This window comes from Somniosus microcephalus, chromosome 5 (assembly GCF_052327205.1).
Source record: "Somniosus microcephalus isolate GS21.2 chromosome 5, FLI_Smic_1.0, whole genome shotgun sequence".
In the NCBI taxonomy this organism is placed as follows: Eukaryota; Metazoa; Chordata; class Chondrichthyes; order Squaliformes; family Somniosidae; genus Somniosus; species Somniosus microcephalus.
In genome coordinates this window covers 212,480,506-212,507,533 of record NC_140991.1, presented here as the reverse complement: position 1 = coordinate 212,507,533, position 27,028 = coordinate 212,480,506, and the positions used below count along the sequence as shown (strand labels likewise).

The 27,028-nt window shown below is 41.8% G+C and overlaps 1 protein-coding gene across 9 annotated transcripts; it reads left to right on the top strand.

Moving 5' to 3' along the window:
- The first annotated feature begins 359 nt into the window (after nt 1-359).
- Nucleotides 360-26,524, top strand: LOC147117567 (chromobox protein homolog 3-like). Of its 9 annotated transcripts, none has more exons than XM_085988665.1 (7): nt 360-532; nt 1,951-2,031; nt 2,394-2,426; nt 10,631-10,772; nt 12,267-12,432; nt 19,220-19,317; nt 25,301-26,524. In XM_085988665.1, the coding sequence occupies exons 2-7, from the start codon at nt 1,980-1,982 to the stop codon at nt 25,428-25,430; spliced, it is 621 nt and encodes a 206-aa protein (XP_085844791.1). In that variant the 5' UTR covers nt 360-532; nt 1,951-1,979; the 3' UTR covers nt 25,431-26,524. The 9 variants fall into 9 exon arrangements, with proteins under 9 accessions (XP_085844791.1, XP_085844790.1, XP_085844796.1 ...); XM_085988664.1 differs by having other exon boundaries at nt 360-575; XM_085988670.1 differs by having other exon boundaries at nt 361-532; nt 1,951-1,995.
- The last annotated feature ends 504 nt before the right edge of the window (nt 26,525-27,028 follow it).

Here is a 27,028-nt window from a genome sequence, read left to right as displayed (position 1 = left end):
AAAAGATGTTGGAAAATACAAAAAAATACTACAGAATAATTTAATATCATAGTTCTGAAAAATAAATATTTAACAAAATGATTTTTTTTACATTTACTGTATATATTCAATGAACATTGCAATAATTAAGCCATGGCGGTTTTTGGCGGAAAAAGCCGAAGCGGCTTCGGCATGACGTGATTTAAAGTAACCCTTTTTAATATCTTATAGTAAATTATTTTTGTAAGAAATTATATTTTTTCTATCAAAAAGCAGTTGAATACATTCATGCAATATGCAAAAATAATTCTCTAAAATATAAACTGGATCATGTGACGGTCACGTGCTCTTAAAAAATAAATCGTTTTTCTGTTGCGTCTTTCTTTTCAACTAAAAAGGGGCAGATTTTTCTCTTCGACTTGTAGTTCTGTGTTAATAAATCGCTAATGTTGAGTTAAATTGTAAACGTGTCCGGAACATATGCATACGCATGCGCGCCGTCTCAGCGCGTGTTTTTGGCGGGACTGCGAGTGAATCCCGGAGACGAGCGGCTGTAAGTAGTGCGGAGCGGAGCTGGATTGAACTGAACTGAACAGGTAGGGCAGGCAGCTAGCTTGCTAGCCAGCCGGATCAAGGCCTCACTGACTACTACTCTACTGTAACGCCCTGAAACCGTGCAGTAGCGGCTCAGCAGCTTGAGATTAGTCGCCTAACCGACAAAACTTCAATTTAAATCGAGTGAGCCAATATTGTGTAGGCCCCGAACTCACAGTAGATTAGTGCCTGTACAGCGGGAGCTTAGGGAAGTGGGAAGCTTCTCCATTAAAATTAGCCGAGTCTGCGGTTTATTCTTTGGCTGAGCGACGGTTTCAGTACTTTGTTTTAATTTTCCTCTTGTTCTGCTGGGGTGGGGGAGGGGTGGTGCTGATGACGGTTTTTTAACGCCGAGACGTGAAATTTTTCATTTGCCTTGATTAACGAGCCTGTGGAAATCACGTCAGTTTTTGTTCGCTCAAAACAGTATTGGATTTTACTTTGGCTATCTCATTGCTGTTTAGTGCCCTTTTTCTCGCTACACTAATTTGATATGTAAAACTAAGAGGCTGATGGGTAACTGGCACTTTTGTGATGCAGCTGAATCCTGATAAAGGCATATATGGAAATTTGGAGGTTAAGGCTTGGAATTCTTTGAATTGTGCATTCTTTATTTTCTATTGAAAAGTCGATTCGTTGTTGCTGCCTACAACATTTTTATTTAGTGTAATTTAACTAAAATCGTACTGGAGGAAAGTAATAGGCTAATAACTGATCTCGGGTTATTGAGGTGTGAGGAAAACTAGAAAAACCGGAAAATGGTGATGAGGGTGACTTGAAGAGATACGCAAGATAAGTGGAATGCAAAGATTCAGAACAATAAGCCACAACAGTAGGATAAGGGGCAGAGGTACATACTGATAAAAAGCAAATTCAGGAACACTTTGATAAATGCTTGACTGGGGAGTGGAGACAAAAAAAAGAGAATTTTCAGTGGGCAGTTAAATGGTGTGATCAGGTTGATAAGTTTTAATGGAAGGATAAATAAAATGGGTTTAATGTTCTCTCGTGTATTTATCATTATGATGATCATTAGTCTGGTTTAAAATTTGGCAGTAGTTTGAGCTTTTCAAAAACTTCATTGATTAGATACACACCCATGCTTGAATCTCAAATGCTGAGTGAGTGATAAATTGGAATTCAGTGTTTTGATCTGTTCTGTGTGCTTTAGGAATATGTTTACCTGGATTAAACTGATCTACATTGGGTTGTTATAACCTTTGCCATCTTGCACTATGTATCCCTTTTTAATTAAACATATATCTAAGTTAATTTAAACAAGTTTTAAAATAGTTACTGCCTTGTTCATACCAAAATGTAAATGTTTGAAATGCTAACTTTTATTTATGTGAGCAATTGTTGATTATTTTTTCCTAGGGCTTGAGTAGGCGGATACAAAGTAGAAGATGACCACGGTTGAAGGTTCCTTTTTTTCTCCTATTAGCCTTGTTTCTACTAGTAAGTTAATTCATGTTTACAAATAATAAAAAGCTAATGCATCATGTTATATCCCATTTACAGTGTGACCATATGTAGAATATTGAGTAAAATTTGTTCATAAACTCCCAGGCCCTAAGCAATGAAAACCTGAGCTCCTGTTGTGTTGCCAGGTCTGCCATTTTGAGTACAGAATGAGGTTGACAACTTGTCTTGGGACACCATGACTTTTCAACATGCAGTTGATACTGTATTCTGAAGATGCAGCTATTGTGCCACTATTGATGATGGAGTTGGTAAAAGACTTGCAAAATGGCAGATTTATATATTTGTGACTTAAGGATCTGCTTAGAATTTGAAGATTTAATTTTTTTTTTTAATAGTCAGCTGTTCATTCAAGATCCTGCACAGAGCTAGTAAGTGGGAAATATGTATGTTCAGTAGAGCTAGGAAACTATACTCATCATTAATATATTTTTAGATTTGTTACTGGAGCTTAAATATGTTTGGTGTGGTTTCTTGTAACGATATGTCTTTAACAAAACGATCTTGTTGAACAATTGTCTGAAGCTGCAAACTCTGCATATGTGCTCTCCTCGCTCGTCTATCTCCATGACAAACCAAATTCTGAAATGTACTTGGTTTAAACCTGTTCTAAACAGATTAGCTTTTACCCAATTCTGATAAATCCAGATGTGAAACTCTTTCCGTCTTGCCCTGCCTTATTTGCCTGCTTTTCCTAGACTGTTAATTGGATCTAGTACAGTACACAATGGTTTATAAATAAAGATCCTGAAATCTCAATCTGTGTATTCTATACAATGGAGTGCTTATTTTTTGTTTTACAAGACAGTGAAAGTTGTTGTCCCCCACCCCCAACAACAATGGCCAACAGTCAAAACAAGTATTTTGCATATTTTATATTATGTAAAATGGGAATATCTGTAGCGTTCTCACACCCTGACTTTGGGATCTCTTGTATATGTACATACAGTCAACTGCTGACACGCCATCACTTAATGCGTTTTTCCATTTTCTTACTGCCTGTCCACTAAAAAGGTGGAAGATAAATTAGATTTATCTTCATTTTAAAACATCTTAGTTATGAAGGGCCCAGCATTGTTGTCTCAATCCTCTGAATAGTTCAAATTGCAGAAAGTTTTTTTGTCTGGTTTAGTCACAGTTGAAGGTTTATTCTCATGATTGGGTAGTAAGATTTTGATTTCAGAATATTCTACAGGGCTTAAATTCTGAGGAATTTTTACATCAGTTTCCTTCCCCCCACTCCCCTCTTGAAGATGTTTGCCTTGCTGGAGCACAAGTGACCGTTCGTATATGGTCCTTGTCGTTTAGTGTCCACAGACTAGGGAAAGGGCATCGTAGCCAAACCGATTCCTGTCCTCGCCTAACATTGATTGCACTTCGGGATCGCTGGAACGCTGTTGGGAGCTGAAACCTTGTGTTCGTTTCCCCCTCTCTAACCCAGAGGCACCAAGGCCAGTTGTGTATCTTCTTGTCCCAGTTAAGCTTAGTCATCTGAGTGCCCAGGATTCAAATAGAAGACTTTCTTGGTTTGTATGGCTCAGCTATTCACTGCATAAACTTACTGAGCCGGTGAGGGAAAGCTGCTAACTGTTTTCAAAAAATTATACAGTTCCCTAAAGTTGTTTTCTCACTTCCACTATTGCATGTATGTGTAGTACTTAAGCAGAGTTATGGTGTATACAAGTGTTTTGCCCATTGACTTTGTGGAAGAGAAAGAGAGAAAAGAAACATCAAAACTGATTTCCGTTCAGTCCTTTGTGAAAGTATGTGCATGCAGGCATTTACCATCAGTATTTGGCAGCATGACCAGTTTTTCCTCCCTAGCCCAGGGGCACTGCTTGTGATGCTAAGCACCAACAAGAGATTGACTTTGCATTTTTTGTTCTGGTTGTGCAACACTTAGCCAAGCAAGTGTGCTATTGTGGTTGTTTTATTATTTAAAAAAAATACGATGTAGCAGGAACTTTGGTAATGTAGTGAGTTAGACAGTCTCCTTTGCCTTTTGAGATTTCATAGAATGGTTACAACACGGAAGAAGGCCATTCCGCCCGTTGAGCCCGTGCCGACTCTCGGCTAGTCCCATTCACCATAGCCCTGCAAATTATTTTCCTTCACATACTTATCCAACTCCATTTTGAAAGATAAGATTGAGCCTGCCTCCACCACCCTTTCAGGAAATGTATTCCAGATCTTAACCACTTGCTGCGTTAAAAAAAAGTTTTTTCTTTCGTCGCCTTTGGTTCTTTTGCCAATCACCTTAAACCTGTGTCCTCTGGTTCTCGACCCTTCTGCCAATGAGAACAGTTTCTCTCTATCTACTCTGTCCAGACCCCTCATGATTTTGAACATTTCTATCAAATCTCCTCAATCTTTTCTGCTCCAAGGAGAACAACCCCAGCTTCTCCAGTCTTCTATCAATGTAATTGAAGTCCCTCATTCTTGGAATCATTCTCGTAAATCTTTTCTGCACCTTTTAAGGCCGTCACGTTCTGCTTGTAGTGCCCAGAATTGGGCACAGTACTCTATTTGGGGCTAAACCAGTGTTTTATACAGGTTCATCATAATTTCCACACTTTTGTACTCCATACCTCTATTTATGAAGCACAGGATCCCTTAAGCCTTTTTATATGCTTTCTCAACCTGCCCTGCCACCTTCAACGATTTGTGCACACATGCCCCCTTCAGGATTGTACCATTTAGTTTATATGTCTTCTCACATTCTGGTAGAAAGAATGGGATCACTTCACACTTTTCTGTGTTAAATTTCATTTGCCACGTGCCCACCCATTTCACCAGCCTGTCTGTCTTCCTGAAGCCTGTTCACTATACTTACAAGTTTTGTGTCATCTGCAAATTTTGAAATTGTGCCTTATACACCCACGTCCAAGTCATTAATATATATCAAGAAAGGCAGTAGTCCTAGAGCCGACCCCTGGGGAACACCACTGTATACCTTTCTCTAGTCTGAAAAAAACCTTTCACCACTCTCTGTTTTCTGTCAAATTCACTGCCCCTTTTATTCCATGGGCTTCAACTTTGTTGGCAAGCCTATTGTGTGGCATTTTGTCGAACGCCTTTGGGAAATCCATGTACACTACGTCAACCGCATTACCCTCATCAACCCTCTCTGTTACCTCATCAAAAAACACAATCAAGTTGGTTAAACACAATTTGCCTTTAACAAATCCGTGCTGACTTTTTCCTTAATTAATCCACACTTGCCCAAGTGACTGTTAACTTTGTCCCTGATTACTGTTTCTAAAAGCTTACCCACTACCGAGGTTTAACTAACTGGCCTGTAGTTGCTGGGTTTATCTTTACACCCTTTTTGAACAATGGTGTAACCTTTGCAATTCTCCAGTCCTCTGGCACCACCCCCGTATCTATGGAGGATTGGAATATTATGGCCAGTACCTCCGCGAGTTCTGCCCTCAATTCCTTCAGCAATTTAGGATGCATCCCATCCGCTCCTGGTGATTTATCTACTTTAAGTACAACTAGTCTTTCTAATACCTCTATCAATTTTTATCCTATCAAGTGTCTCCACTACCTCCTCCTTCACTATGACGTTGGCAGCATCCTCTTCCTTGGTGAAGACAGATGTAAAGTACTCGTTTAGTACCTCTGCCATACCGTCTGCCTCCATGTAAAGGTCTGCTTTTTGGTCCCTCGTCAGCCCCACCCCTCCTCTTACTACCCTTTTACTATTTATATGCCTATAGAAGACTTTTGGATTACCTTTTATGTTGGCTGCCATTCTATTCTCATACCCTCTCTTTGCCCCTCTTATTTTGTTTTTCACTTCTCCTCTGACCTTTCTATATGTAGCCTGACTCTCGGATGTATTTGCACCTGACATCTGTCCTACATGCTCTTTTTCTGCTTCTTCATATTCTCTATACCTCTTTTGTCATCTAGGGAGCCCTGACTTTAGTTGCCCTGCCTTTCCCCCTAGTGGGAATGTACCTGAACTATTTCCTCTTTAAATGCAGCTCATTGTTCCATTATAGTTTTGCCTGCCAATCTTTGATTCCAGTTTCATCCCACTGAAACTGGCCTTCCCCCAGTTAAACATTTTTACTCTAGATTGCTCCCTGTCCTTTTCCATAGCTAATCTAAACCTTATGATACTATGATCACTGTTCCCTAAATGTTCCCCTACTGACACTTGCTCCACTTGACCTACCTCATTCCCCAGAACCAGATCTATCAATGCCTCCTCCCTCTTTGGGCCGGAAACATACTGATCGCGAAAGTTCTCCTGAACACACCAGAAATTCTTCCCCTTCTCTGTCCTTTACACTATTATGATCCCAGTCTATATTAGGATAGTTGAAGTCTCCCATTATTACTATATAGTTCTTGCACCTCGCTGTAATTTCTCTGTAAATTTGCTCCTCCATATCTTTCCCACTATTTGGTGGTCTATAGAATACACCTAATAGTGTAATGGCACCTCTATTATTTCTAAACTCTAACCATATAGATTCTGTCCTTGACCCCCTCCAGGACATCCTCCCTCTCCAGCACTGTAACATTCTGCTTAACCAATACTGCCACACCACCTCCCATCTTTCCTTCCCTCGCTTTCGTGAATACTTTATAACCAGGAATATTCAATACCCAATCCTGCCTTTTTTTGGAGCCAGGTCTCAGTTATTGGCACAACATCATATTCCCATGTGCTATTTGTGCCTGCAGTTCACTTAACTTGTTTACTGCGCTTCGTGCGCTCACATACATACACTGTAAACCCATCTTAGACCATCCTGTATTCTTAGTTTGACCCCACCTAATACCTTTTCTTTCTTTAGTGCTCTCTGCCTCTCCCAATCCTTTGAGCACTTTATTTCCCCTTTCTAATGTTGCATCCTGTGCCCATCCTCCTGCCAAATTAGTTTAAACCCTCCCCAACAGCACTTAGGTTAAATCTAGGCCAGTCTGATGGGATAAAGGGGTCCTGATGAGCAGCAGGTGGTTAGGAAGGCAAATGGTATGTTGGCCTTCATAGCGAGAGGATTCGAGTACAGGAACAAGGATGTCTTGCTGCAGCTGTACAGGGCCTTGGTGAGACCACGCCTTGAGTATTGTGCGCAGTTTTGGTCGCCTTATCTGAGGAAGGATGTTCTTGGCATGGAGGGAGTGCAGCGAAGATTCACCAGACTGATACCTGGGATGGCAGGAATGATGTATGAGGAGAGATTGGGTCGATTGGGCTTATACTTGCTGGAGTTTAGAAGAATGAGAGGGGATCTCATTGAAACTTATAAAATTCTAACAGGACTAGACAGACTAGATGCAGGAAAGATGTTCCCGATGGCGGGGGTGTCCAGAACCAGGGGTCACAGTCTAAGGATAAGGAGTAAGCCATTTAGGACAGAGATGAGGAGGAATTTCTTCACCCAGAGTGTGGTGAACCTGTGGCATTCTCTACCACAGAAGGCAGTTGAGGCCAATTCATTAAATATATTCAAGAAGGAGTTAGATATATTTCTTACGGCTAAAGGGATCAAGGGATATGGGGAGAAGGCAGGGACAGGGTACTGAATTTGGATGATCAGCCATGATCTCATTGAATGGCGGAGCAGGCTCGAGGGGCTGAATGACCTACTCCTGCTCCTATCTTCTCTGTTTCTATGTAATTGTGGGTAGTCTAGGCGCAGTTCCTAGTTGGCACAAGCCTTCAACCAATTTGGCATTAATTGGCAATGTCACACTAAAATTGTAGACCAATGATTTTCTCCCCTGTCCTCCCTTGCTATTTTTAGTGCTGTATTTATTATACAGTTATTTTAACAAATAAATCTAGAACCAACAAAAATCTGTAAAAGAACAAAAGTACTCCATTTTAAATTATTAAAATCCGCAATCTCCCAAAGAGCACATCCCCACTATCCTTACCTGGACTGACTCCTAATTTTCCTCTATAAACAGGAGCGCACAAATTTTCCTTTATCTTATAAATCAGTTCTTTAAAATCTCTTGACAGTATCTGTTCAGATTAACTTCAGCTTCTTTCCTGAGCCGCAGCATGCATTTACAGACCACTAAAATCCTCGGGAGGACCATTCTAGTTTTATAATCCAGACCATTCTTCTAGTTTTATAATCCAGGCTAGCCAACAAAACATGGTCCATGTGAGGGGTGAGCATTTTCCACACTCTTCATACAAATCACTGTTAACTGTTATATCTGCTACAGATTGCATTCTGCCCTGCTGTTGGGCGGTTTTCAAACTTTTTCCTTCAATTCCACATCTCATCCAGTGCTTTGGATTCAAAATCGCTATGTTGTGCTGAAATAATGACTTAAGAATGGAGTGCCAATTTTCAGCGCAGAAGGTCGAGGAAATTTACTGAGTTTCCTCAATCCCTTGTGCCGATTCAACCAAACCTCTGCTGGAACCCTCTGTTGCTCATTAACATAGCTCCACCCCATAGAAAAAATCAGAGCGCGAGTTTGCTGCATTTATGGCAAATCTGAACTGGCTCAATTTTAAGCACAACCGGACCATAAATCATATTTCTGCTGCTTTATGGTGTTTCTGTTTCTTTTCCCTCACTGAGCCCTGCATTCTATTTTCTGGAGCTTTGGATGCATGTTTATGACCTCCCACGAGTCACATTTAAAAATTGAAATGCTTCTACAAAGTCGATTCAAAATTGACTAATCTTGAATTGACTGAGCTGAAAGTGAGTCTTGAGTGCAAGTATTCTCCCAGATATTCTCTCTTCGTATCAGTACTCCTTGCTGCCCTGATGGCATGGGAAGCAACTATTTAGAAAATCAAGTTACAACAGGTAGATGCAAATTGTTGCTCATCCCTTTCTCTGCCTTCTGCTTCAATCTGTAAATCATTTGTTGATGAGTGGAGGGAGGGAGAAGATTTGGCAGTAGTGTGGCCTTGTGGTTAAGGTACTGGACTAGTGACCCAGAAGTCGGGAGTTCAAATCCCACCATAATAAGTAGGGGAATTGAATTCAATAAATCTGGTTGTGGGCTGAAATCAATTTGTTGAACTCCAACTGGTTCATTTAATATCCTTCAGGGAATGGACCCACCATTCCCACCTAGTCTGAAGTACATATGGTTGACACTTCATGCCCTCAGGTTGAGTAGGGAAATAATGCCCTGCCAGTGTCATTGCACCCCAAGGTATTTATATATAAAAAAAAAAAAAAAATATATCACCAGTAACCCAAGCAAAAAAAATGGTGTATATCCATAAAACTCTCTTAATGCCCAACCAAAACTGGGAGGAATTCTGCACTGATTAAAGATTTGCAATTGGTCTTTCTAATCAGTTCCTGTAGCTTTAACTTTTATTGACAGCCTCTCAAATTAAAATGCTCCATATAATTAATTGTTTTACCTGCCTATATGGCATTGCTAACATTTTTAAATAGTTGCTCAGGTACATTGTGATTGCTTTAATCTCAGTTGGGTGGGGGGGGAAGCACTGACTTACTTTGTACCGACATGCTGCTGCTTGTCGTACTTGAGCCCTGGGATGGATGTGCCTGTGCATATCTTCGAATAGTGTAACTTTCAAGGGTAACAAAGTATAAGAAGTAGGTCACCTGCTCTACCCTCATGAGATTGTGTTCAATACTTGGAGAGAGAAAGCAGAACAGCATTTTTGTAAAGATATTGTTGTCCCTCAAGAAACCTGTATGTGCAGACATGTTATGAGCATACAGTTTTTAATTTGTGTAGCAGTATATAAACCATATAATAAAATCTACAATAACAGAAAATGCTGGAAAAACTCAGCAGGCCAGGCAACATCCGTGGAGAGAGAAATAGTCAACATTTCTCTCCACGGATGTTGCCTGGCCTGCTGAGTTTTTCCAGCATTTTCTGTTTTGGATTGCCAGCATCCGCAGTATTTTGCTATCGTAATAAAATCTACAGTTGATCTTGGAAAAGATGAATGTAAAATCTGAAATAACATCGCAAAAGTAAAGGTCAAAACATTTAGAGATGACTTGGATGAAAGTCAAATGTTATGTCAGATAAATAAGCTTTTGTGCTTGTTTTTTTTGCTAGTTGCTAAGCTACCTGGTATGGCATCTTTAATTGATGTGCAACCTGCCCACATTCTTGGAGATACACAAACTCCAATACTCCGGCAAGCCTGTACTTGCATCCACTTGTGTATAAGCACTTTCCTACAGGACTAACCAACTAAGTACGTGAATTCAGGTGCTGCTGGTGGTCAGTTTGGTACAACCCTACATCAAAGCTGTGCAGTCCATGGCCAGGCCACTGAGTGGAAAACCTCGAGAAAGCTTCAGTTGGCCCACTGCTTGGTGTCGGTAGCCATCATGATAGAGACGGGCTCCACTCAGTGGAACAGCTGATAATGGGGAAATGCTTTTGAAACCCAAATGCCAGCCTTAGCTCGGACTTGATTGTAAGATACAAGGTGAGCATGGGAAACTGGGAGTAAAGAAACATTGCCTGTTTTGATTTACCATTTATTTCTAAACTTTAATGTAAATTAAGTATATCTAAAAATAGATTGGATATTGGCATATGCTTTGTGCGTTATCATCTTGTCCTTTTTTTGCAGCCAAAATGGGAAAGAAACAAGGTAGCAAGACGAAAAAGTCTGAAGATGTTCAGCCTGAAGAATATATTGTCGAACGAGTGTTAGACAGACGAGTTGTACAAGGAAGGGTTGAATACCTTTTGAAATGGAAAGGTTTTACAGAGTAAGGAGTTTTACTGGCAGGCAACCTATTTAGTAACTTTTCTTTACTCTAAATTTCTGTTTGAATGTTGGATGGTGAAATGGGCATGCTTTTTCTGTTAATTTAGCAGTCTGCAGAATCTACTTGGACTTGGAAATAAAATCAAATTTGGTGTTTGGTAACTGCTATAATGTTGAAGGTACCTCTCTGGCACCAATAAATGTGAAATTGCTTCTAAATCACTTGATGGCTTCTGTCTTGCCTATCTGAATCAATTAGCATAATATTCACTGTGCATTGACGTTCACCTCGTGTTCCCTTCATGTTGCAGGACTATCCAGTGGAAGCAGTGCTGTGAAATCCACTGCTTTTTGTATTGAGACAGATTCCACAGCACTGAGGGCAACAAACAAGCAACTGCTCATAACATTGAAAAAGTTGCAGGTCATGACATTTTTTAGTCCCATCTGCTGCTTAAAAAAAATACAATGGAGACAAAATAGCATAATTGAGTCTATATGTATATTGTGCACTCGGTCCAGTTGCAACATTTATTTGCCATATTTGGCACTGTTCCCATTGGAGGCGTTGGGTAAAGCCATCCCTTGAGGTGATTGTTAGCAGTTTTACGTTAACGGCACTGCTGTCAAAACATTCCTCATCAGCATCTGCAAACATGGGGCCATATTATCACTTTTATTCTATTAAAAAGCCTACTCCTCCAACCTATGTCCCTCAACTCTGCAGCACTGAACATTGGGCCCTGGTGTTCCACTGTGTATTACGATTCATGCTTTTTGGTAAACCTCTTATGCTAATTGCAGCATAGCTTGGAGGGTACTGTAATCCACAGCTACCTAGTAGCATAATGCCTGCTTTGGGCTGTACCTGAGCATACATTCTAAATCTGAGCAGAGATGGATGGTTACAAATTTATCCCAGAAATGGGTATGTATATACTGTTACATGGGCTTCCATTATAGAATCATAATTGAACTGTTCTTGTACTGTCATCGCCTAATAAGTTAATTATTCCATTTGAAGAGTGACACAAGTTATGATGCCAACTCCAAAATGCTTTTTTTTTAAAGGTACTAAACATTTAGCCAGCTCCTTGTGGAGTGTTATTCACTAGGGAGTTTAATTGTTTCTGCCAAGGTTACTGAGTGTAAGGGCTGTATTGGTGGTTAGGTATACAATGCATGTAATATAAACTTGTGATATTCACTGAGACTTGGTACAGTGAAATGGGATTTGCTTCTAGTCTGTTTTGTAGCCACTGTTCTTTACATTTGTATTACTGTTTCTTGGGAAGAACTGATGTGGGGCACCAATGGAACAATTGCTCGTGTGTAGGTTGTCTCATGCCAAGAGAACAAGGGTAGGATCTGCATTTTGTGCTTTCTTTCACAAGCTTTCATTAAAACAATTTAATGGGATCCCTGCTAAATAAGTTAAATGGAGTATTCAGCGTAAACACTTAGTTAATTTGATTTTGATATGAACCTGTTTCAGTGCTGACAATACATGGGAGCCAGAAGACAATTTGGATTGCCCGGAGTTGATCCAGGAGTTTCTGGATTCCCAAAAGGCCACCAAGGAGCGTACTGATGGATTCAAAAGAAAATCTGTCTCTGAAAATGAGAGTGAGGAAAACAAGCCAAAAAAGAAAAAGGATCCAGTAAGTGACCATCTTTAGATTGATATTTCCAGAACTGATTCTTTATTTTGCAGCAAGGCTGTGCAAAATAATCTGATGACAGAAACCAAAGATAATTTCTGTTGTATGCTGCACTATTTCTCGCCCAAGAGTGCAAACAAGTACTGTGTTCCCTGGCTGCGACTAATTATCTTCTGTGTCTAGTTGCTGGGTGTGTAAGAGTAGCTTGTATTGATGCACTTGGAGCCCTAGGCGTTTGGTTATTCCCATTCCACCCCAGCAATGAGAAATTGAGTCAATTGGGAAGAATGTAGCAGGTGGTACAAATTTAGGTTAGGCATCTGCTGCCAATTTATATAAGATTGCCACCTGCATAACACCTTAACCCAAAGATGAATTTGATTTATTCCATTTGCAATTTGAAACTTGGAAATCGACTTGTAGTGGTAAGTGGCGGTTTTTTTTGAGGGACTGCCAACACTTTGGCATTTGAGATTCAATGTGATTTGACATTCTGAACTTAATGTGAAGTGTTTGAGTTGTGTATCCCCGTGATGCTTTATAAAATTGTATTGCTTTGTTCAGCTTCTCATTTATGCCAAAGGTGAATTTAACAGCAATTAGAATGTTAAAAGATGCATTTATAGAGCAACTTTTAACATGTTGGTTTATCCCAAAGCACTCTACAGAGTTGTTGTGTTGATAAAATAAATACAAGAAATGGATGCAGAGAGTTAGGACGGGTGTTCTAAACCTGGCTGAGGAAGATGGGTTTTGAGAAGGTTTTAAAAGGTGTAGGAGTTTAGGCTGGAAAGGAATACAATGCCACTAGTGAAGTGGGGTGGAGGGTGCTGAGGTTATGGAGTTGTGTTTTTTAGACAAGGGCAACAATTTTCAATTCCGTGTTTGGAGAGGGTGGGAGAGACCGGGCAGGGTGCCAGTGAGGATAGGAATGATCAAGTGATAGAGGTAGATGAGTTATGAATGAGTTGATGAGAAGCTGGCAAAGACGATGTTAGAAAAGTGTTGGCGTGGGTATTGGTTTCATAACATTAAGAAGCAGGAGTAGGCCATACGGCCCCTCGGGCCTGCTCCGCCATTCAATAGGATCATGGCTGATCCAAACTTAGACTCACGTCCACTTCCCTACCCTCTCCCCGTAACCCCTTATTCCCTTATCAGCTAGGAAACTGTCTATCTCCGTTTTAAATTTATTTAATGTCGCAGCTTCCACAACTCTGAGGTAGCAAATTCCATAGATTTACTACCCTCTGAGTGAAGAAGTTTCTCCTCATCTCAGTTTTGAAAGAGCAGCCCCTTATTCTAAGATTATGCCCCCTAGTTTCAGTGGCAATGAGGTGGCCATTGTTGCAGACGTGGAAGTAAGCATTCTTGGTGACTGATACGATATGTGGTTTGTAGCTAAGCTGTGGGTCATAGACGCCAAGGTTTTGCATGAGTCTGATCAAGTACCCGAGATGGGGTTATAGTCAGGGAAAGAGTTTGGTGTTTTATGGTGAAAGGCAAAATTACAACTTCAGTTTTTCTGATGTTCAGTAGGAAGAAATTTTGACTCCTCCACAACTTGATGTCGACAGACATGGGTGATTATGGAATTGATGATGGTAGAGCTGGGCATCATTCGAATACAGTTATAAGCCATGCCTGTGGATGATGCCGAGAGGACGTGTCTCTTGTGCACCCTACCTACTGTCACCCTACCAATGATTGCTGTGCCTTCAGCTGGCAAATTTCCTTTCTAAATCCCTCTGCCTCCCTCTTTTTTAATACCTACCTCTTTGATCAAGCTGTTGGTTACCCCTCTTAATATATCCTCCTTTTGGCTTAATGGCCAATTCTTCCTTTCTAATCCCCACCCCCCTTTATGTTTCAGTGAAGTGTCTTGCGATGTTTATCTTTGTTAAAAGTGCTATATAGATATTTGTAATTGAGGAAAAGGAGGGAGGTTTAAGGATAGATTATTGTGAGGCTCCAGTAGTGATTGTGGAGATCAGAGAAACTGTTGCATAGGTGCTACCTTCATTTAGATAGGAAGTGAACCATAAGAGGACAGTCCCACGGAACTGCGCAGTGGAAGCAAATAGCGTGGCTGACTGCACCCAACACTACAGAGGTGAGGGAAATGAGATGGGGAAATGTCATGCTTTGGGGGGGGGGACAATCTAATATGTTATGCTGATGTTGGTTGAGGGATTACTGTTTGCCATGGCACCAGGAATACTCCCGTGCTCTTTAAAGATGCCGTGGGATCTTTTACATCCACAGTGTTGGTGACTACAGGGGTCAGGAAGGGCTGCTGAGTTGTGAGGGATTAAGGAAGGTGATGATGGGTCTGGTGGAAGCGAAAGCCTGGTGATGGGAAAGAAACTGCAGTAAAGGGATTAGAAGTAAGTGGGTGCAAAGACTTGGTGAGAGGTGGAAATTGCTGCAGGGTTGGTCTCCAGAGATGAGACAATTCATGAGCTCTTTGTACTTGAAGGTGAGGTTGGAGGGGACAATAAAGGGTTTGAGGAGGTCAATTAAGAAAATACGCTTGCCCCTTCACGATGATCCTGAAGTACTAGGAGGATTTTACTGAGGACAACAGTGACACCAGTGCTTAACATGGTGAAGGCAGATCTGGTAATGAAAGACTAGATCAGTTGTGTGTTTGCGTTTGATGCCCTCAGACTTAAGGGAGAAAAGATGGAACACTGGGGAGCGCAATGGTTTGGAGATGACCTTCAAAGGCAGAGATAAGACAACAGATGAACAGCAGCTGAAGTGTCAGGATGGGACAGAGGAGATGGAGTTAGAAATTTGAGTGAATTGGAGAGAGAGCTGGGAAAGCTATTTCTCTCTTTCTCTTCCCCCCCCCCCCCCAAAGAATTCACGGTGACAATGGGGATGTGGGTGATCAGGGAGACCGGGAAATGGTCAGAGATGGCTTTGATCTGACGGAGACCTTGGAAGTGGAAAAGCCATGAGATGGCAAGGTCAAGGGTTGGGTGTCTGGGAGAATTTGTGATCGCCGAGATTAAGCGAGAATAGAAGGACCGAGAAATCGGAAGGGGGTTAAACGGAGCATGTGTAGATTGAAATCAGAATGAGTCGTCACTTGGTAAGAAGGCTAATGGAGATTTTGGTGAGGAAGTTGGCATGGACCTTGGAGTTGATGCAGTGTAAGAATGTTGAGTGAGAGGGGAGAGATGGAAAAGAGTGAGGCGCATGAATGGAAGGTAGCAGAGGCCTGCAGGGGGTGGATTTAAGCAGGACAAGTGATGGAATGTGTAGCCAGGTGGGGAGTTCATTGGGGAAGGAGTCACTGCTTGTAAACCCAAGTTTCTGTTTAGTGCCAGGATGTCTGCAAAGGGGTCATTGATTTCAAATTTGTCACCTAAGGAGAGAGATTTTATCACAGTTGGTTGTTGGAGCATGGAATGCTTTGCCAGAGGGTGGTGGAAGTGGAGATCGTTGCATCTTTTCAACGAAAATTTGATATTTGAAGCAGAGGAAGATACAGGACTGCTAAGAGGGAGGACAGTCTGATTAGTTTGGATTGCATTTGCAAAAGAGCTGGCACAGATGCAATGTGCCAAATGGCAGCTAACTCTTCTGTAAAACCTCCTATAGTTTTGTCCTTAGTGTGGCCAGATGGGGGATAGTGTAAAGGGATGGGGAGGGTGTTGAAGTTAATGAGAGCAAACCTATTGCCAGGAGTGGAGGGTGAGATTGATGGGGTTGCAGCTCCCAAGAGCCAGTGACTGATGCTATGAAGGGCATGGCAACAAATAGCAAGGGAGGTTGTGGATTCTCTAGGGGCGCGATGCTCAAGTACTGGAGCAAGTGACGGGAGGGTGAGATGGTGCATAGTGCTGGAAAAGGGGAAGTTAAAAGGGTGCATGGTTGGATGAGATGAGTGCAGAGCAGGGTCTGGAAATGACTGAAAAGGAAAAAATCAGTACAGGAAACTTTGGTTTAACCAGAGGTTGTATGTCCGGAAAACTCGCTCTACCGGCAGAATTCACCCCCCGAAAACAGCGCCTGAGTAACCGGCAATGTTGCCGGGTCCGAGTCTCCAACGGTTGCCGAGTTCGTCAGTGGGGGTAGTTCTACAAACTGCCACTACTCGGCCTCTTGGCGCCAGCGGAACTCGGAACACCTCAGAAACCCTGCATCAGGAGTCTCACCCTCCCACGCTGCCGGTAGCCTCTTCTGATCCGCCATTTTTGGGGGTTCCAGTACAGTACTGTGTGTCTCCAACGCTGTTGCAACTCATTGGACTGCATTATGGAAATCCCAAAAGTTGATCCAACCAAAAGGAAGAGAGTGGTGTTAACTTTAAAGCAGAAAATTGATATATGCAAACGACTAGAAATGGGAGCGAAGCATATGCACATTATGAAAGAATTCAAAATCGGTTAGTCAACAATGTAGGACATCAAAGCGCAGAAGGATAAGCTGCTCAAGTTTTATGCAAGCTCGGAGACATCTAAGAGTGTAGAGAAACGGCGCACGCTTCGTAAGCCTAAGCTTGAAGAGCTGGATACCGTGCTTTGAGTGGTTTACTCTGAAGCGTTCAGAGGGTGTTCCGATTTCCGGACCCATGCTAATATCAAAAGTGAAGGATTTTTATGCAAATATGGAGCTCACTGACAATTGTGCTTTCTCTGATGGATGGCTATCGCGCTTCAAGGCACGGCATGGGATACGACGACTCGATGTTTGCGGGGAGAAGAAATCAGCTGATCACGACGCCGCAGAGGAATACTGCGATTATTTCAATCGGATTGTGCAGCAACATGATTTGTCGCCAGCACAGCTATACAATGCCGATGAAACGGGCTTATTTTGGAGGTGTTTGCCAGAATCAACACTTGCTGGGGCTAGTGAGGCTAATGCTTCAGGTTACAAGAAAAATAAAGATCGTGTAACCATGCTAACATGTGCAAACGCTACTGGATCACACCGGGTTAAACTTCTCGTCATTGGGAAGTATAAAAATCCCCGTGCATTTAAAAATGTGAGGCACTTACCTGTTGAGTACAAAGCTCAAGCAAATGCTTGGATGGATAAGGAAATCTTTTCAAATTGGTTCCATCATACTTTTGCTCCATCTGTGAGGGAACATTTCCGTAGAATAAGGAAACCTGAAGATAGCAAATGCATTTTATTGCTGGATAATTGTAGAGCCCATCCGCATGAATCCGAGTTGGTTTCTGGAAATATTTTCACCATTTATTTGCCACCAAATGTAACTTCTCTCACAACCCATGGACCAGGGCGTTATCCAAAATCTCAAGTGTCATTACAAGAAAGACTTCCTACGTAGACTGATAAGCCAAGATGACAATACAGGTATTCAGGCATTTCAGAAGGAATACAATCTTAAAGATGCCATCTTTAATGTTGCATGTTCCTGGAAATTGGTGAAAGGTCACACTTTGAGACAAGCCTGGTGCAAATTGTGGCCTTCTGTAATGTTTGCTGAAGGTTCTTCAGAGGAGGAATTTCGTGGGTTCAATGTTCATCCGCGGAAGACTGCAGTAATGGAAATGGCTGACATGGTGAAAGATGTAGGCCCAGCAAACCCTCTACATCACCTCAGTGAAAGTGATATTGAGCAGTGGGTTGATGCCGATAGAGAAGTTGCTGTTGTGCATTTGCTAAGTGATGATGAAATAATGGAGAATGTTTTGAATCCAAGGAAAGAAAAGGAAAGTGAGATGGAAAATGAAGACTGAGATTTCTGAAGTGAACAAGATTTCTTGGGCTAAAGCTGCAGCAGATCTTGCTTCATTCATCAAATTTGCTGAAAGCCGTTCTTGCTATTCTGCCCAAGAAGTTATGCAGCTCCATATTCTGCAGTCTACCTTTCTGCAAATAAGGCAAGAGTCCACTAAGCAAGCAGACATCGGGACATGTTTAAGAAAGCTTCCAAAAGAGTTGGAGCACTGGAAGTGCCTGAAGAATCTGTTGAAGTGCATGATCCTGATGAACCAGTTGGCTTAGAATAAGTGTACAGTCAACCACCGTACAGAACTTTATACTGTACTGTACAGTCGTTTAAGTTTTGGTGCACTGCACAGTCGTTTATAAGTTTTGTTTTACTGTTAAGTTATTAAAGAGTTATTCAAGAGTTATGGATTACCATCAACTGGCAGTACTGTACTTAATCAAGCATCTTTCACCATCCATTTAACACAACATTCTGTAGGTGAGTACCCAATTACTGTATATTGCACATTTCTTGATTTTTAAATTTTTCTTAGTTAAAAACAGCCTGGGTAGATAATCCACTCACCACTCCGGAACTTTTGATAGATCAGCATCACGCCGGTCCCGTCGGTGCCGGATATCAGAACTTTTCCTGTATATGGTTCGTGCCTCCAGTAATTTAAACTTCGATTCTGTAAACATTTTGGCAATTTTCCCCTTTTCAAAATTGGGGATGTCAATAGAGGGAATGAAATGCATCTACTTTAGCCAGCCATTGTTGATTGCTAAAGCCCCGGGGTCAGTGTAGCATGGCCTAAAGGCAGTGAATCCATCTCTCTTGCTGCACTCACTCATTCACATCCAGTCTCCAGAGCATCCCCTACTAGTGTGAAGTTATCTAAGCCCATGGCAACTGTCCTACTGGTTTCTCACACTGGCAAAATTCACTTGGTTTCAGACCCATTTATATATTGTGTATGTTTTTGTAGAATGTTTTGTTTCTATAGTTTGCTTGTGTATGCATTCATGTTTTCTATAACTTAGATTGACTTAGGATGCAAATGTGTAAATAACTTCTTTTCTTTAAAAGAACGACAACCAACCAAGAGGTTTTGCAAGGGGGTTAGAACCAGAACGCATAATTGGCGCAACTGACTCAAGCGGTGAATTGATGTTTCTAATGAAATGGTAAGGATTTCCATTCTAAAGTATGCTAGAGCTAGGATGTGGGTTAATACAGTTCTCCATTTTTATACTGTGAAGTAAATTTCTTTTTTTTTTTAAAAACATGGTCCTTTTTTTATCTAATTTGATTTATTAGTAGTATGCTGCATTTAGTATTTCTGAAGTCTCTTGGATGATGAATCTACCTGGCTAGAACACTAAACCTACAAAAGAAGCTTAGTGCCGGGGCGTTAAGGAAATAAAGACTTGTATTTATATAGCACCTTTCGTGGCCCAAAGTGCTTTACAGCCAATTAAGTACTTTTTTTTTTTAGGTGTAGTCATTGTTGAAATTAGGTACACTGCACATTACATGGTTATTAAGCAAGAGAAGGGCTACATGCATCTGAAACTGCAGAACTAGCAGTTTTAATCTGATGGCCTTGAAATTGTGATCGGAGGCTTGCCTCTGAACCGGTGGGGGGGGGAAATACGAATTTGCCTGGTGTCTCCGGAGCTTCAGATTCTACCAGTCCTGGGCCTGCAGGTGTACGCATGCAGTTTGTAAGTGTCCCTTCGATCACGTGGGCCGGGCCAACCAATCAAAAGGGGGGATTCCTATGATGCTTATGGGGATTCCATTTACGTATGGAATCCCCATAAGCATAATAAAAATCACCTAATTAAAATTTCACACCATTTATAAATAAGAATAAATGATCACATGTTCAAAATGAATTAAAAGACCCTTTTATTAAGCATTTAAAATTAAAATTTATTTAAAAAAATAAATAAGTGTTTTAAAACAGGCCAAAATTTACCTAAACTAATTTTAAATATATGGGAAATAACAGAAAATGTTGGAAAAACTCAGCAGGCCAAGCAACATCCGTGGAGAGAAAATAGTCAACGTTTCGGGTCAAACCCTTTGTCAAGACTAAAAGCACAGGAAATGAAATAGATTAAAAGGCCAGGCTGGGAGAGAACAAAAGAGAAGAGACATTAAGAGGTATTCAAAACGAGACGAGATGGTGATAGGACTAGTGGAGACAAAAGACGGTTCTAGATTAGGTGTGAAATGCGCTGGCAGAATGGGAGACAGCTGCCATGTGGGAGAGAAAAAAGGGGGGGGGAGGCCAAAACAAAGGTGTGGATAAAAAATTAAGTAAAAATGTAATGGGGGCCGAGGTTATGATCTGAAATTGTTGAACTCTATATATTGAGTCTGGAAGGCTGTAAAGTGCCTAATTGGAAGATGAGGTGCCATTCCTCGAGCTTCTGTGGAACAATGCAAGAGCCAGAGTACAGTGAGGTTTGAGTGGGAATGGGGCGGTGAATTAAAATGACAGGCGACCGGAAGCTCGGGGTCATCCTTACGGACTGAACGGAGGTGTTCCGCAAAGCGGTCACCCAATGTAGAGGAGACCACGTCGTGAGCAGCGAATACAGTATACTAGATTGCAAGAAGTACAAGTAAATCGCTGTTTCACCTGGAAGGGGTGTTTGGGGCCCTGGACAGTGGGAAGGGGGGAGGTATAAGGACAGGTGTTGCATCTCCTGCGCTTGCAAGGGGAAGGGGTGATAGAGGAGTGGAATAGGCTGTCTCGGAGGGAGCAGTCCCTACGGAATGCTGGGAGGGGAGGGGAAGATGCATTTGGTGGTGGGATCACGTTGGAGATGGCGGAGGATGAGCCGTTGAATGTGGAGGCTGGTGGGGTGAAAGGTGAGGACAAGGGGAACCCTATCGTGGTTCTGGGAGGGGCAGGGGTGAGGGCAGAAGTGCGGGAGATAGAACGGACACGGCCGAGGGCCGTGTCAACCACGGTAAAGGGGAATCCTCGGTTGAGGAAAAAGGAAGACATGTCAGAAGCACTGGTGTGGAAGGTGACATCGTCGGAGCAGATGCGGGTGAGACGGAGAAACTGGGAGAATGGAATAGAGTCCTTACAGGAGGCGAGGTGGGAGGAAGTGTAGTCCAGGTAGCTGTGGGAGTCTGGGCTTATAGTGAATGTTGGTCAATAACCTATCCCCAGAGATGGAGATGGAGACGGAGAAGTCGAGGAAGGGAAGGGAAGAGTCGGAGATGGACCATGTGAAAGTGAGGGAAGGGTGGAAATTGGAGGCAAAGTGAATGAAATTGTCTAGTTCAAGGCGAGAGCAGGAAATGGCACCGATACAATCATCAATGTACTGGAAAAAGAGGTGAGGGAGGGGACCAAGTAGGACTGGAACAGAGTGTTCCACATATCCCACGAAAAGGTAGGCATAGCTAGGACCCATGCGGGGACCCATAGCAGCACCTTTGATTTGGAGGAAGTGAGTGGAGTCAAAGGAGAAGTTGTTCAATGTGGGAACAAGCTCAGCCAGGCGGAGGAGGGTGGTGGTGGATGGGGACTGGTCAGGCCTCTGTTCAAGGAAGAAACGGAGCGCCCTCAGGCCATCCTGGTGGGGGATGGAGGTGTAGAGGGATTGTACATCCATGGTGAAAAGGAGGCGGTTGGGGCCAGGAAACTGGAAACTGTTAAAGTGGCGGAGGGTGTCAGAAGAGTCGCGGATGTAGGTGGGAAGAGACTGGACAAGGGGAGAAAAAATAGTCGAGATAGGAAGAGAGAAGTTCCGTGGGGCAAGAACAGGCTGAAACGATGGATCTACCAGGGCAGTCCTGTTTGTGGATCTTGGGAAGGAGGTAAAAGTGGGCTGTGCGGGGTTGGGAACTATGGGGTTGGTAGCCACGGGGTACGGGGAGATCTCCAGACGCGATGAGGTCAGCGACAGTCTTGGAAACGGTGGTTTGATGTTCCGTAGTGGGGTCATGGTCCAAGTGGAGGTAGGAGGAGGTGTCGGAGAGTTGCCATTCAGCTTCCGCTAGGTAGAGGTCGGTGCGCCAAACTCTCCTGGAACTAGCCGGGCCAATCTGAATTCTGTCGGAAGCACTGTAATTGCTAGACTATTGTTTAGTATTTTGTGGCATGTTTGTGCTGAATTAGTGAGATTTGAATTTTAGCTTTTTTTGTAGACTTAGGCCTACGATTGTGTCTGGGACATAACTTTGAACTCTCTACAACGGTACCAACTTTTGTTTGCATAATTAGTGGCTGGTACTCTTCATGTTGCACATAAAGCCCAGTGGGTTTTTTTTTTAAGTTAAAATCTTAAAAATCCAGCAAACACATGTTCCAATCCCAAGATGCCAGTTTGAGAATTTGAATTTCAGTAAAAGGGACCACGAAGCTGTCAGATTATTATAAAAACCTAATTGGTTCAGAATGTTCTTTAGGGAGAAAACTTGCCCCCTTTACCCGGTCTGGCCTACGTCACTCCAATCACACCAACATTGTTAACTCTTAACTGCCCTCTGAAGTGCCTAGCTACAAGCGGCTTAAGAAGGCACACCACCACCTTGTCAGGGTAACTAGGGATGGACCATGAATGCTGACCTGGCCAATGACACCCATATCCTAAAGATGAAAGAAAAAATGCATCATTAATGTAAATTAACTGTAGTGGTCCCACAACTGAGCTCTCGGGCACCTTACTCAGTACCTGTTTTCTACCCTTATCATTTGCAAATTTTAACAAACTATATTGTGGAAGAAACTAATTTAGAGTTTAAGGGCACTGGGCCCTGATACATTAGATCTAAAACTTGATATTTAAAGGAAGTGTTGTGGTTCGAACACAATTGTTATAGGAGCCTTCATGGGAGAAGTTGGGGGGATTATAACAACTTGCAGTTATAAAGTGCCTTTAACATTGGAAAATATCCCAAGGTGCTTCACGGAAATGAAATCGGACACAAATGTGGATTGGGGGGGCGGGGGGGGGGGTGGGGTGGAGGAGGAGACCCTTGGGGACATTTTAGCTTGGTGGGCAAGGAAAAGGAAGGATGTGGCAGAGGGAACTGACCGAATGGTCTTGGTCTTCATGACAGAGGTCCATAAGCTCTTTGCATTTGTTGGTGAGAGTAGAGGGGGCAGGTGAGCAGAGTTTGAGATAGTTTGTAGTGGAGAAAAGAAGTTGGGGGCTGTCTTTCAGGGTGTTCTGGGGTAGTGAAGGGTTTTGACAAAGGAGAGCAAGGCCTGATGGTGCTTTGGTTCAGCAAGATATGGGAATGAATAGCTAAACTGGGTGTGTCAAATATGCTCAAATCTGACCCCCTTAGACTTGAGCAAAGCTGAGGACGATACTGAGGGGGGAAGATCAGGGTGGAAGAGAGCAAGAGTTTTATAGGGACATGGGTGTCAAGGGAGTGATTGAGCAGAAGGAAGTGGATAGGATGATGTAGGTGACGAGGAATACACAAAAGTGGTCGGAGATGGCCTCTTCTGTGATGGGAGCAGAGAGGTATGTGAAATGGCTTGTTGAGGGGGTGGCTCTGAATTTGGGCTGGAGAGTTTATACAGAGGAATAAGCTAAGGGAGGACTGTGAAATTAGAGAAGACAACAATGTGAGTTGAGGTGGAGTACAGCTACCTCGTACTACTGATGCATCCTGGGGAAATTGGGTACACTGCAGTCTGAGCATCTGCAATTTAAATTCGGCTCACTGCATCACAGCTCTGGGCAAAAATTATCAACTCCAAGCCCAGACTTTTGGGAGAAGCTTAGTCGAGAAGTTGTGTAGATGTCAGATTTTTTTAATAAGGTATGTAGATAAGAGGTTTGTCAGTACTAAAGAAAAAACCCAGATATGTATCAGTGGGAAGGAAATTACATTTATAAAGCTATAAATGACAAATGCAATCTTTCTATTGAATGAACTAAAACTAGAGCTTAAATAGCCATATTCATGATAAACTTGACGCAATCATAGCTTGTAGCAATTTTTAAATTTGGTTCTTTAAATTAGCAGTCATTTCTGGTCAAATTGTTGAAAACTGGAGCAAGAACTACTTTCTAATGTGCACCTAGTTTTATAATGCAGATTTTCTTTCTTGTACTCGAGTTGTGGGATTTTAGTTATGGAGCATAGAATACTTTCCCATTTCAAGTATTCTGTGTCTGCATTAAGCATTCCCATAACCAGCAGCAACCTGTACTGTGCCTTAATTTGGACCTCCAGAAGTGTGACTTTACTGATTATGGCATTCCCACACTAGTCATCCATGTGTGTTTGAGTTTGATTGATATTTATTACTAAACAGGCAATTTTGCATTGCAGGTCCTATGCCTGCTTGGAGCTGCATTGAGCCTGCCCAAATTTCAAGTAAACTTAGAGAAAAAAGACTTGTCCCATATATATATATAATCCACTGTAATACTGATTGTGCTCTAGTAGCTAGCTTCTAATGGGGACATGATTTTGAGGCTAAACTATTAAAAATTGTGAAGTAGAAGGGCTGGTTATCGTGTTGGAAACTCTCGATTTACTGGCACCTAAATAACTGGAAATCTCTGTTAACCGGCAAAATTCAGGAGTAGGTTCAGGAACGTTTTACTTCATATTAGTGGCTGTTCCTGAATCTGTGGCTGTGTAACCGGGGTTCCTGCACCTGTTGCTAAGCAACAGGGACGCCTGGATCTTCTGGCCGGGGTTCCTGCACCTGTTGCTAAGCAACAGGGAAGCCTGGATATGTTGCTGTGTACGGGGCTCTCGTACCTTTTACTATACCTCTCTGTAATCCGGACTTTTGATAGAGTTCTGTAAAGAGCATCTTTGAATGCTTTGTGAATGGAACTAACCATAAATGCAGTATTGATATAACTTGGGTAAATTGTGCCAGTACTACTCCTGATTTATGCCTAGAACTCTTGGGACACGAGGTCTGTCAGAGTCTGGGTTATTCATGTACCCAGGATAGAATTTAAGGTTGTGAATTCAGTCTTGCGTGAGGAGGAAGGGCTTCTGGAGGAGGTGTCAGATATTCAACAGTTTTGAGATTTACTTTTGCTGCATGAGTGGTTTTGAAATCAGATTTGACTGAATGAATGTGGACTTGAGTGCTGTTTTTTTTTATGTAGTCAAACATCTTGTAAACATTTTTCTTTTTATTTGCACCCTTTTTAGGAAGGATTCCGATGATGCAGATCTGGTTCCATCCAAGGAAGCCAATGTTAAGTGTCCGCAGGTTGTGATTGCATTTTATGAAGAGAGACTGACATGGCATTCCTATTCCACAGATGATGAGGAAAATTAACTGCAGCATGCAGTAAAAGTAAAGGATGTTGTGGAGAAATTTTGAGTGTATTCATGTTCAGAAGTACTGTTATTGTCAAGTTTAAAAACCTGCGCTTGAAATATAAAGTTCACCATTTGTTTAATGCCCATTGACTGCAAGGTGAATTCAACTGAATGATTTGTGCATTGAGACTGGAACATTTATGTTACTTAGGATACATTGATTAAATGCATAAATATCAAATGTACTTTTGGTCCTTTTTATTGACAGTAATACAGTCATCTTGGCTGTTTGCCAGAAAAAATTGTTTGTGCATGTCAACAGAGCTTGTTGTATTAGATCTGCCATGAGGATCTGTGAGGTTAGACTGCAGTCACCCTGATTTTAAATGGCTTTTTTTGTGTGAACCTGTTTGTTTTCATTGTCAATTTCTTATAACTAAACTGCAAGTGGAAAAATAATGCGTTAAGACTAATTGCGTTCCAACTTGCAGTATGTTTGGCTCAGCAACTGGCTATTTTAATTATTTTAACCATATCCAGTTTCTAAAGTCACTGTTGTAAAGTTTCATTGCTAGTTTGTAAATGTGTGGTTTCAAAATATAATTTGCCACATACTATTTCTATAGAGTTGTAGTTCACTCGATCTTTTGGAATGGTTGAAACAACCAAGAAACTGATCAGGCACTTCAAATTCAAGAAGTCTGCTGTTGTATTGCAGCTACTGAATTGAAACTTGAGTACTTGATTAGGTTGCTAGATGCCATTTGACAATACTTGTATATTACAGGCTGTAACTATTCTAAGTTGGCCCTCAGTTTAACCCTATAACACATGTATGATCATGAAGTAACTAATCAACTCCAATAAAATTCTGCTCTGATGTTGAGCTGGTGCAGCAGTTTGTTCTCAAATTAAGGAATTGTGACCAGTTTTGCAGTACATGAGTTGGTTTTGAAAGCTGAGCTATTTTTATTTATAAAGTTAGACTTAATGAACAATGTTTTTTGTTGAGTACTTGTATGTAGTATTGCCCAGTTTCTTCAGTGATGTTGATTTCAGTTTCTTGTTAACTGCTGAGGAAAAATGTTTAATAAAACTATTTTTGTCTTTTTTGAATACAAATTTAATCTCTATCTCATGGCACAGATTCAAGAAGTGTCTCAAGCTGAAGATGACTAAACAGAGTAGAAAAAGTAGACGGGTAGATTAATGGAGCTACTCAACTTGGGGAGGGTTTAAACTAAAATGGCTGGGGGTTGGGAACCTGTGCAGGGAGACAGGAAAGGGAAGCAAGGATAGAAGCAAAAGATGGGAAGGAGAAAAGCAAAAGTGGAAGGCAGAGAAATCAAGTGTGTAAATCAAACATGGCCACAGTAAATAATTCTAAAAGGACTAAGAGTGTTAAAAAAACAAGCCTGAAGGCTTTGTCTTAATGGGAGGAGCATTCGTAAAAAGGTGGCTGAATTAGCTGTACAAATAGATGTAAACGGATATGATATAATTGGGATTACGGAGACATGGAATAGGGTGACCAAGGCTGGGAATTCAACATCCAGGGGTATTCAATATTCAGGAAGGATAGGCAAAAAGGAAAAGGAGGTAGGGTAGCATTGT